This window comes from Pistacia vera, unplaced genomic scaffold, assembly GCF_008641045.1.
Source record: "Pistacia vera cultivar Batoury unplaced genomic scaffold, PisVer_v2 Contig267, whole genome shotgun sequence".
NCBI classification, from domain to species: domain Eukaryota; kingdom Viridiplantae; phylum Streptophyta; class Magnoliopsida; order Sapindales; family Anacardiaceae; genus Pistacia; species Pistacia vera.
In genome coordinates, this window is record NW_022196076.1 from 175,363 (window position 1) to 187,378 (window position 12,016).

The window sequence follows — 12,016 nt, forward strand, 5'->3', positions numbered from 1 at the left end:
AGTTTGTCCTCGATGGTTCACGCGTGGAGGAATTCGCCAATGAGCCTTGCATGGAGGATTCCAGTGTCCGTCGACTGAAATGGGAAAAAGGATTTGAATTAGATTTTAGGGATTCTATCAAGTTGGGAAATTTAGGATTAATATCAATTTGGGTCGGGTTGTGGTTGTGGTTGTAAAATCAGGTTGCATTCCTGAATCCATATGAAAACCCAGGCCCAACTGTGTGTGAGGCCCTGTTTGCTCCCACTTGGGCTTTTTCTAGGGCCTGGTTCTTTTCTTCAATCCTCTGGGCTAGCTCAATAATTTGAGTTAATGAATTTGGTTGGGCCAGTCTAACCTCAGCCCTAATCTCTGTTTTTAATCAATTCACGAAGGCAGCTTGTAGAATCTCTTCTTTTTCCCCTACCAATAGAGCTGCTACTGCTTCAAACTGACGACGAAACTCCATCACTGAACTTGTTTGTTTCATCGCCATTAAGGATTCATATGGGTTGAGTTCTTAGGATCCACTAAATCTCTGAAGTAGGGCTAGATTAAACATAGCCCACGAGCTTGCTGGCGTCTTGGATTCCGTCCACTAGAACCAATTGATAGCTTCTCCTTCCATGTAGACAGCTGCTGCAATCAACTTTCCTTCCTCCGATATTCCATTGATGCTGAAGTACCGCTCCACTCTAAAAGATCCACACGTAAGGATCTTCACCAGAAAAGATGGGCATCTCTAATTTTCGCCCCCTATTTCATTGCGGTTTTGGTTACTACTCCCAGATCCACTGGCTCCATTTACATTTTCTTCATGGTGAGACTGACCATTTTCTCCTGAATGTCCCTCTACTCTCTCAGCCTCTTCGTCATTCTTTCGTCGTACCCATGATTGTAACTCCACCAAACACTCCCGGATGGTACCCATTTCTACTCCCAGCTTTGTAACCTCTTTCTCAACATTATCGAGTCTAGAATCCATCCTCGTCGAGACCATTACCCAGACCACACTGCTCTGATACCACTTGATAGGACCTGACCTGCATATAAGACGATACTGCCAACAAACAATCTACACTCTCAAGCCAAAATCACAGTTCAGTAAGAGGACCCTGTTATATTAACCTCAACAGAACAATACATCCATAGAATATATATCCAGTAACCCTATCCTATCAGTATTGTAATGACTCATTTCTACTCATATACTCATAAAAATACATATGATAAAATACATGTATAATAACATAATTAGATGGGCCCAAATTTTTCTTTCATTAAATATACATATACTTTACACAAAATAAGGTATCATATACAAAAAGTCATCAAAAACATGGTGGACAGTGTAACTATTTCTCTTTGCTTGCCGACGCCCATCCGACTGCGTCCTCACCTAGATCCTGCAAAATACAATGAAACAATAGGGTGAGCACAAAAAGGCTCAGTAAGTAAATCCTCTACTCATCTATCCTCATAACTCTTTCTCTTAATTCTTTCCTTACATTTCTCTCTCGTTTACTCTATTTCTCTTTCTCATAGTACCTTACTAATAGCTCTCTCATTGAATTTCACAGCCTCATCTTACCAGAGGCATGACTGGAACTCACTCCACTTTTTGTGACTTATACTTTTCTCTCTTTCTGTTCTTTCTCATTTAAATGTCACGGCCTCATCTTACCGGAGGCACGGTCGGGAACTCAAGCCCGCTCTACGTGACTCCTACTCACTCATATGTCACGGCCCCATCTTACCGGAGGCATGACCGGGAACTTAATCCCGCTCTGCATGACCAATACTCATTCAAGTGTCATGGCCCCATCTTACCGGAGGCACGATCGGAAGATCACAAAGCTCCCACTACTCGTGACCTTTACTCATTCTCTGCCGATCGGACTCGGTTACGCATGGATTCAGAACCCTTGGCCACGTGAGTGTATTCTCTCTCTTTCTCTCTCGAGTGTCACAACCTCATCTTATCGGAGGCACGACTGGAAGATCACAAAGCTCCCACTACTCGTGAGATTCTACTCATCACTCACGGGTTCCCCATCGCACGACCTACTCTATTCTCTTGTTTAGCACTACTCTTGTTTTTATTCTCTAGTGCTTATTCTCTCTTTTACTTTACTCTTGGAGTTTTCTCATTCTCATTACTCTTAGAATAAATTATACTCAAATTCTCTACTCTTTCTCAAGCTACTTCTCAACGTACAACTAACGCGTATGGATGGTTCATGCTCATTAATGCACTAATAAAATGCCAATATGCAATGTTGCAAGAATTAAGGTTTACTATTCATGCTCATACTTCTCTTAGGCATTTCATCAAACAACTCATGTGCATATAAAAACTCTACTTTAACAATAACTCTACTTCTTTCTCTAACCATCCAAAATGGGAGGAAACTCCCTCACATAGCTATAATTCCTGTCAAGGATAAACACTTCTAAAAAAGATTTCTCAATCTCCTTCAATTTCATCTCACTCATCACACATCATGCAATCTCAACACTTCTCATAAATGAAGTGTATTCAACAACCACAAAGCAAATACTCATCTCAACTCAATTTCTCAACAAGTTTAATACATGCAAGCATAAAGAAATCTCTACTCAAATGATTTCTTAAATTTTAGCTTGAGTTGGATTTGCTTACTTGTGATGGAGTGATTCCACTAGCACTTCTCTTTACCTTTGGTAACTTGTCTTTTCTCTACAATCTCAACCAACCATACTATAAGACTTCAACTCATTAATAGGTGAAATTCACATCTAAAGCAAGAATACTTACCTTAGGATGCTTTAGATTAACTTTCTACCAAAATCACTCAAAGAGCCCTCTAGAATCCCTAAAAGATTGAAGGAAAACTTGAGAGGAAATGGAGAATGGAAGAGGCGGTGGAAGATGAAGAATGAAGGGGTTACAAAGCTTAATCCCTTTTTAGCTCAAAATATCTTCATTCATTTCCATAATGCCCTTGCTCTTTCTTGGAAATTCTATCCTTGTCCTTTGATTCCTTACACTCACACCCCCACACTAATATGTTCTTTATGAAATTTCCTTACATTTCACTCCCCACTTTTCCTGCTAATTAGGGGTAGAATGGTCAATTTGCCCTTAGGGAAAAATATCTAAAAACTTCAACACAAAACTCAGCCGACTCTTCGCCGCGGCGAAGAACTTTCCGTCACCCCGGCGAAGAATTACAAGGTGTACGTCGCCGCGGCGAAGACTCTTCTTTGCCCCGGTGAAGACTGGAATTCCCAAATTCGCCAAGACCTAACCAATTTCAAGGTAAACACTCAACCAACCCAACACATCACTTCAACCAAGGGCCAACCAAACAATATTAACAACATACAAACTCAATTAAGGGCAAGCCAAGAACATTCAATCAAAATAGCAAATCTTAGCTACGTACCTCGAGTGGGGCGTTACAAGTATTCAACAAACAAACAACTCTGAAAAAGTAATGCAAAGTACATCCAAAAAATGATAAGCAAAAGACTGACTTCGAGGGTCAGCCACCTCCGCAAATACTGACTTCGAGGGTCAGCCGCCTCCCTTCCAATTTACTTTCTAATTCTTAATGCCTTCCCATTTCTCTCCTCCTCTTTTTATTCTCTCCTGTCACCTTTTTGCTCTAACTGAATTCCACCTACATCCCATCATATCATGCCATCTGTTCCAACAAATATTCCTTCATAACAAATCTCAACTTCCTATATAACAAATATTCGGCAATATTCCCCTACTTCCTACCACTACCCTTCCTGTGGTACACCACCTTTGATGAGCCCCACTGTCAAACAATTCATTTTATCATCACACACATTTTGGTTTTCCTTGTTTCTCGATTTTCACTAAACAGTCAGTAGCAAATTAGTCATAACTTGCTCAATAAAAATCCAATTGATGAGCGGTTTGAATCTTTGGAAACTAGAAAGATAGGGCTTTAATTTGATATATTATATGATGAATTAGGATAACTATAGGCCTGCTGCCGAACCATTCATTTTATCATCACACACATATAACAAATTCAATTTTAGTGATGACAATTAAGGAAAACAAATATTGATATGTAGTTTTAATTGTATTTGTTTTATATCTTTTTGTTGATTTTTGGATTTATTTTGTTGTTTGATTTGTGGGTTTTACAATTATTGTGTTTCTTTAGGATGCTATCATCAAATGCTTTTTTTTCTATAGGTGGTGGTCAATTCTAATTGCAGCAAATAGATTTGTGTCACAGGACCTTTTTCTTCATGACTTCTTCAATACTTCAATTAAGTTGCCTTCAGATTATACTGTTGGAGTTATTGTTGCTTTCTATGTGAGTTCTCTTCTCAACATTCTTAATTTTTTTTAATTTCTAAAATAATAATAATAATAATAATTCATTTTCTCTTCTAAACAATCAAAATCAGTTTTTTTCTTTGGCTCTATAAGTCTCTTGCTTAAAAGTTCACATTTTTCAATAAGATTTCTCTTTCTTTGATTGATTTATAGACTTATCAATAATACCCAGTGGGTTATCCTGCAAATTTTTTTGCTTTTCTTGACAAAGTTTTAAACTTTGGTTGCAGATTTCAAATGGTGACATATTTGAGAAGAACCATGATAATATAGACTTTGAGTTCAATTTGTGGATACTTTATTTATTGATTTTTTAATTATCAATTTAATATAAAATGGACTTCAATACGGAAAATATATATTTAAGAGACAAAAAAACCAATAATAATGTAAAAAAAAAATATAATAAATGTATCCGCACAATGCAACTTGAAAATGAATATAAGTTACAGAAATCACGGAAGGTTATTATAAATTTTAAGTTAAAATAGTTGATCTTGATAATATTCAGGTGATCTTAAATATCATATACGATTCATTGCAAAATACTAACATCGAATATTAAAGACATGTCTGTAAAAATAATATCAATTGTACAAGGTAATGATCCTGAAAATATAATTAGATCATATAATATTCGGGTGATATTCTCAAGTTGGATGAATGATTTAATGACATTTACTTATAATTGATATTAATGATTATACAAGTACAATTATTAATTTTATCTTTAACACAAGTTTGTATATATATAAATTTTATATTTATTTTAAAATTTGTATAATTTAACAATTATTATGTCTTAATCTAATTAATTTATTTTAAAAACATTGAATAAACATAGCCTTAACGCCACGGACCTCATGTCTAGTTATATCATAATTTTAGTTTTAGTGTTTCAAATATTCGTTATTAGCACCAGTACCTGAAGTAGCTAACAGTCAAATTCTTACTTAAGTAGCTGCACATGCTCATCTAATAACAGGCATGTTTAAATAATCTAAAATCTATATATGCATGTATTGATTATTCATATCATTGTGTTTCATTCAGTTCAGTCTTATGAAATTTACAGTTAAGATCATGGAACATCACTGATCGGAGTACAATAAAGAAGCAGCAGCGGTGGAAACGTTAGCTTCCTTCTGAAGAAAGTTTTTGAACCATAAACCAGAGTTTTTGAGGTATCTTTTCAATCCGTTTTTGAAGTCAACATAAGTGATCCCAAACCGATAAGTATAACCAGAATCCCACTCGAAGTTATCCAGAAACGACCATACATAATATCCTCTCACATCAACTCCATCCCTGCATTTATGTAAGCCAAAGTCATATCAACTATCACTAATCAGTATCTGCTCCAATTAATTAAATGAACAGGCCAGTGTGCTCACTCGATGGCTTTTAAGAGAGATGAAAGATGTAGACGATGGTATTTTATCCTCAAAATATCATTAGTGGCTTTGTTAACTGTCCATGAACTGCTATTTGCATCAGCCAATCCTGAAAACATAAGCAAATTATAGTAATACACAGCATGAGCAAAGAGGCAACATTTTAATAAATACTCGTATAAGTAGTAGAATAATTTTACCATTCTCAGTAATGTAAATATAAGGAGGGTTGTATTTTTTCTTTATATGTAGCAAGACTCTTCGTATACCCTCTGGGTAAATATAAAGCCAGCTGCTAGAAGTCTGCAAAATTAACCACATCTTTGATGTTTATAATTGAACATTACACCATTATCTTGAACAATGATGTGTTGTGTGTGAGACAGAGAGAGACAGAAACACAGAATTTTACCGGTTCACCAAGGGGAATCCCATTTTTCTCGTCTGTGACAGCAAATTACATGTAGCATTAATGAATGTATGATAAAAAAGATGCAAAATCTTCATAGTTTTTGTCTTACGGGTGAGATTAACTCGGCTGTCCGTGGTATAACTTAGCTCGCTGCTATTATAGGATGTTAAATCTTCTCCATAATATGATGTATAGTAATTTACTCCAACAAAATCAATGGAGCCTCTCACCAGCTCAGACTCTGAATTTGTGAATTTGGGCAGTCGATCGCCTGCCAAAACTTGCATACACTCGGGATAAGTGCCGTAAGCGATTGGATGAAGAAACCTGCATTTAATTAGCATATAGTTAGTATAATCTTCATAATCATCAGTCATACATGCAAAGTAATGTTGTTCACTTGATAAAATTAAGGCCTAGAGGAAACTTGAGGTCATCAAACTCACCATCCAATCAAAAAGTCAAAAGATCTAGAGGCAGCCTTCTTACAAGAAATTGTTTGGAATTTAGGCACTGTCCACCATGTATAAACTGTAATCCCAATCGCGCCCTGCTGACTTGCCTGCAAAACATTACATATATTTTGTTCATTTCATCCCTGATATTTTCATTCTGATTATGTGTATATATACGGATTCATGTATTTGTTAATAATTAAAACAAACCTGGTAGTTTTTTTTATACAATTTGACCGCAGTTGCGTGACATAGAAGGAGGTGATGAGCCACCAGATAAGGTTCAGTACCGGAGTTCCCTTCTGGGCAGCTGCCAATATAGTTTGAACATCGACCAGGTGCATCTGTACCAGTTGCATACCCCGTCATACTAAAGAGATTCGGCTCGTTCACAGTGACCCAGTGCTTTACTCTATCTCCAAATGCTTTGAAGCAAAAATCCACATAATCAGCGTAATCATCCCTAATAAAGAATTAATTGATTGTGAATAACAAGGTAAAATAATAGTACTAAAAAAAGAGAAACGTTTCTTCGACGAAATGGATATATGAATATACGTCCATTCAATTACGATGTGCATATAGATTACACGGGTTGTTTTAACGTTATGTGATTGAACTAGCACACACATGCACCCATCTTATTAAAAAATGTCCCAAAAAAAAAAAAAAAAAAAAAAAATAGGGACAAAACGAAAATATTAACTAGTGACAAGTTAGCTTACACAACTTCAGAGCTCAAGAATCCACCATACTCATCCTGGAGAGCTTGTGGAAGATCCCAATGGAATAAAGTCACAAAGGGCTTTAAGCCTAAATAATATAGTTTTGATTAGATACTGAGGGCACATGTGAAAGCAAACTAATGAGGGGTGAGATGAAGGGAAGGCTAATGGAACTTGACCATTTGATATGAGGTCGTTGATGAGATCATTGTAGAAATCAACACCTTGCTGGTTGACTCCCCCATCAATTTTTCCCTCTACATACAAAGTTCCGATGACAATATCATATATGTATATATATAGGCAGCATGCACTTGGAAAAACGAAGTAATTTAATTTACCGGTTGTGATTATATATATAAAATTTATTGATCTGATAATGTTTCTTTTGCCAAGGATAACAGATAAACTAAGAAATTATTCAATTAATTCGTAGATTATAATTAATATATAAGACCATGATAAAGCAACTATTGTTTGAAGAAATCATCTTACGAGGTAAAATTCTGGACCATGATAAGGAGAATCTGAAAGAGTCCAGACCAACTTCCTTCATCAAAGCAATGTCCTCCTATAATATAATATTTGCAAATATATTTTCAATTAATTAATAAAAGGATAATCTATAAATTGATATTCCTTTTATCTTTCTTTAGCTTTAATCAATAAAGAAATTAATGCCGGCCATATATATAGCGAGGTCATACCTTATAATCCTCGTAAAAATTGTCAGCTACATTCCCATTACTGTGATCCAAAATTTTTTCTGTCAAGGCGCGACAGAATGTGAGTAAACTATCATGGGGAAACAGTAATATTATGTCTTTTTAGGATTATTTGCTTCTCAAACAATGCAAAGAGGCAGAATGTTGAGTTTCCTTAATTCCTTGACTAATACTACATTAACAACTCTCTCTTGCAAACTTTCTTTCATAATTTTGATATAATAATTTATAATTGGTCAGTTTGTAATTAATTAGTAGAACTCATTTAGGACCCATGTATGATCGGTTATGAACTGACCAATTATAAACTGTTACATTAGAATTGTAAGAGAAAGTTTATGAAAGAAGGATATTGATGTAGTATTATTCTTATTACTTGAATTGAGGATAAAAATTTCACAAACTACAGTTCATTCCATCTATTTTACCTTACAGTCTAGCATTAGCTAGGCATTCTTGTCCTTACCTTCATTTTTTTCTACTTATATTGATTACACTCACCTAATCTTTTATGCGCCATGTGCACTTGTCCAATAAGAAATTAAATTATACATGTCACCAAATATACTCAATATTATTTATTGGTCTTACATCATTTTCAAATAATATCTTTGTTCTTTCCATAGATTATAGCCAGTCTGTTTAGATAGCGAATGATTTAGTAGTCAAATTCTTTAATCTTTTATTTTCACTGTTTTAAGAAAGAATAAGAGACCTGACTGATTAATGGCGAATGTGTCCCATATGCTTGGTTTCCTGCCTCCTGATTCTGCTGCTCCTTCATACTAAAAGGAGAAGATGAAAGTAAAACAGATTATTAAAGGTTAATTAATGAATATAATTTTCCTTGTAAGAAACAAATTTTATAGCCTACCTGATAAGCACTTGATCCAGCTCCGAATATAAAATCAGCCGGAAAGCTACTCCGGTTGAGAATAGTAGAGCTCTGAGCCGGTATCATCATACCACCTTTAACGCATATTAATAAATATATGGAGGGTAGAAGATAATACACAAAAGGATGTTTAAGCACTTGAACTTCCATTTTCCAAATTGACCGGTAGCTCAAGACTTATCCAGAATTACTTCCTACCATATATAACATTACAAGAATAAATATATATCCCAATGACTTCAACTTTCTTATAATATATATGAATAATTAGCAGAAATTAAAGCAGCTAGGATAGGAGTCGCTCATGCATGGCAGAGATTGGCATCAGGTGAAGTTTCTATATATAATAAAGAAGATGTCAAAAGTGAATTAATTTTCACGCAAGAATTAAAGAAGAATCAAAAGTAGAACCTTCTTATTACAATTTGGCTACTATAATTAACAGGAGATATAATAAGACTTGCATACCTGCGCCTTCAATTCGCAGCTTCAAGTTAAGAGGTCACTGATTCTGAATGCCTTTGATCTTCACCTTGAACTAGAAAGAAGGAGAAATCATAAGAGAGAGAAATGCAAAAGTATGCTTTATATTGGAGCACTGTTCTCCACTAAATTGTCGTCAACATTTTTCATAATATATATAGTGGGCCTCCAGGCGATGATCTCTAGAATATACTAGCTTATAGATATGAGACTTCATTTCCTCATCCAATTTTTATATACTTGTTATGTCTGTAATAGTTGTATAACTTGTCACCTAATTTGGATTGCCATGATCACCTTCATGCTTATAGTTAATTTAGTGAAAGTGTATTGCTTGCTCCTGTATATTTCTATTTTATTATAATGCAAGAAAAGTGATCTCATCACTAGTACACAACACATGTACAAAATGGGTATAGAATACGACTCTTATGTACTCATTTCATCTCAAGTCTAACTTAAAATTGATTTATATATATATATAAGTGTTCAGGTCAACTTACGCTCACTTCGATTAATTTTTTAGAATCCTAAAATTAATAATGGATAATCCCTTTAGTGGCTGTCCTGATTCCAAACCTATATTGTAAAAGGATTTAGTTTACCGTATTACTTTCATGGGGATACGGACCTTCCCACATCAATATCACTCTTTATTCTAAATAAATAAAGAAAATGTGCTCCTCGCAATTTGCATGATTAGTTTACCATAATGTTGTTTTCTTTTTCCATATAATTTAATCAGTAATTGTTAACGTGCGTGTTTCTTTTTATTTTTTTAAAAGAACAGTTGAAGTTACACCTTATAGTCAAAACGACCATGCTATATATAAAGCTAACACGTGTAGAGAAAGAAAGGCACCGAGATTAACTATAGGGTTGAATGATAGTTGAAATAGCTAGGCATAGCTATTGGTTGGCTAACTAAACAGAACTACTTTTGCGGGTAACGTTACCCCTTTGCATGACCCAAGAGCTGCCAAGCTAGGTAAGGTTACCACTTAATATAATAATTAAAAAAAAAAAAATTAAAGCCATACGCTCCGTCAATAGGTGGATAATATCGGGCATATTTGGCTTATTATTGCTGCCCATATTCCAATCTTATTCTCTAAATAATATTTGACATATTATTCCAAAAATACTATCCTATTTTTTAATTACTTTTAGACCCCATAAAGTTATTAATTTCATTAAATACCCTCTAAAAAAAAGTTTAAAAATAAGCAAAAACACCCCCGTGATCCATACTTGCCAGATTCTGGCAATCACCATCGGTGGTAGCTGGAATCTGTACAACAACCTACCTACCGACCAGAAATGGCCGGAAGTTCACCGATCTAGCCTGTTCTGGCCAGATCTGACAGTCAACCATCGTTGACCGAAAACGACGGCCATATCTTTGACCGTCGCTGATGACCAAAGATGGCCATCGTTTTGGCCTTTTTCCGCCGTCGCAACCATAGCAGGCCGTAGATCTGGTCTTTAAAAAAGGCCATAACGACGCGTTATGACACAGATCCGATTGGTCTGTGTCCTAACGTGATTTTTCAGTGGTGGTGGCAGGAATCTGGCACTACAGATGGTGGGGGTGTTTTTGTAATTTTATATGCTAGGGTGTTCAATTAAATTAGTAAACCTAGGGGCTTTTTCATAAATTTTTAAATTTTATCTCGTAATACTCTCTTATTCAATTACCCAATATTATTTCTAAAATCCTATCCAAAATAATAAACCAAACTGCATGTGTAACGAAAGAAACAAAATTATTCGCTGGCCGTGCAAGTGCTGACTTAGCCTTTTCCTTGTAAATGGAAATATTGCTCCTTTAATTTGCACCCATTTGTGTAATACAAGCGAGTTGGTAGACCTGCATTCAAATCGAATCCTACCCAAAACTGTACAAGAAAATCAAGGGTCTAAACAGAATCAATTTATAGGTTTTTTTATATCATATTCAATTCCCGTTGAATCTTCATAATCGGTTTTGAAATTATCAATTATCAATTACCTACTCTATATATATATATATTCGGTACAACAAGAATGTTTTTCAAGTTTAATTTCTTTTTAAAAGCATTAAACTGTTGGTTGGTTGAAGAATTGAACGTCGATCCTATAGGCTGGTAGTTTTTGGTGTATCGTTCTTGTGAAATTTTAGATTCTCAAAGATCGCAAATTCAATATAGTAACTAGTGATTATCACAAAGTATAAGATTAAATATCATCTAGGTCATTGAAATTTGATATAATATAAAGATTATCATTTGTGGTTTGTCAACATATTGCTTAGGCCTAATTAAAAAAATAATGTCACGTTCGACGTGCTGTATATGTCAGTATGAATGTGAAACACCAAAGCATTATAATAATAATTAACAGTACATTTGTCTTTTCGACTTGTAAGAGCATCTTCAAATGACTCTTTATATGACCTAAACTCTTTATTATAAAAAGTTTATCCATAAAAATAAGAGTCCAACAGACTCTTTATCTTTAAAATATAAATTAGAGAGTGAGTTTGACTCTCCACATTTAGAGAGTCAAATTTCACTCTTTATCCTAATTTTAATTAATAAACT

At 34.9% G+C, this 12,016-nt stretch overlaps 1 protein-coding gene across 3 annotated transcripts; it reads right to left on the bottom strand.

Annotated features, from left to right (window-relative positions):
* Positions 1–5,335: 5,335 nt before the first annotated feature.
* Positions 5,336–9,550, bottom strand: LOC116133240 (beta-glucosidase 17-like). 3 transcript variants are annotated; one of them, XM_031418944.1, is made up of 14 exons: positions 9,420–9,550; positions 8,931–9,025; positions 8,772–8,841; positions 8,039–8,097; positions 7,827–7,902; positions 7,511–7,588; positions 7,332–7,419; positions 6,817–7,069; positions 6,598–6,713; positions 6,261–6,478; positions 6,152–6,183; positions 5,940–6,042; positions 5,740–5,848; positions 5,336–5,653 (listed from the first exon to the last, which is right to left on the bottom strand). In XM_031418944.1, the coding sequence occupies exons 2-14, from the start codon at positions 9,018–9,020 to the stop codon at positions 5,437–5,439; spliced, it is 1,509 nt and encodes a 502-aa protein (XP_031274804.1). In that variant the 5' UTR covers positions 9,021–9,025; positions 9,420–9,550; the 3' UTR covers positions 5,336–5,436. The 3 variants fall into 3 exon arrangements, with proteins under 3 accessions (XP_031274804.1, XP_031274803.1, XP_031274805.1); XM_031418943.1 differs by having other exon boundaries at positions 8,931–9,145; XM_031418945.1 differs by lacking the exons at positions 7,332–7,419; positions 7,511–7,588 and having other exon boundaries at positions 6,817–7,031; positions 8,931–9,145.
* Between the last annotated feature and the right edge of the window lie 2,466 nt (positions 9,551–12,016).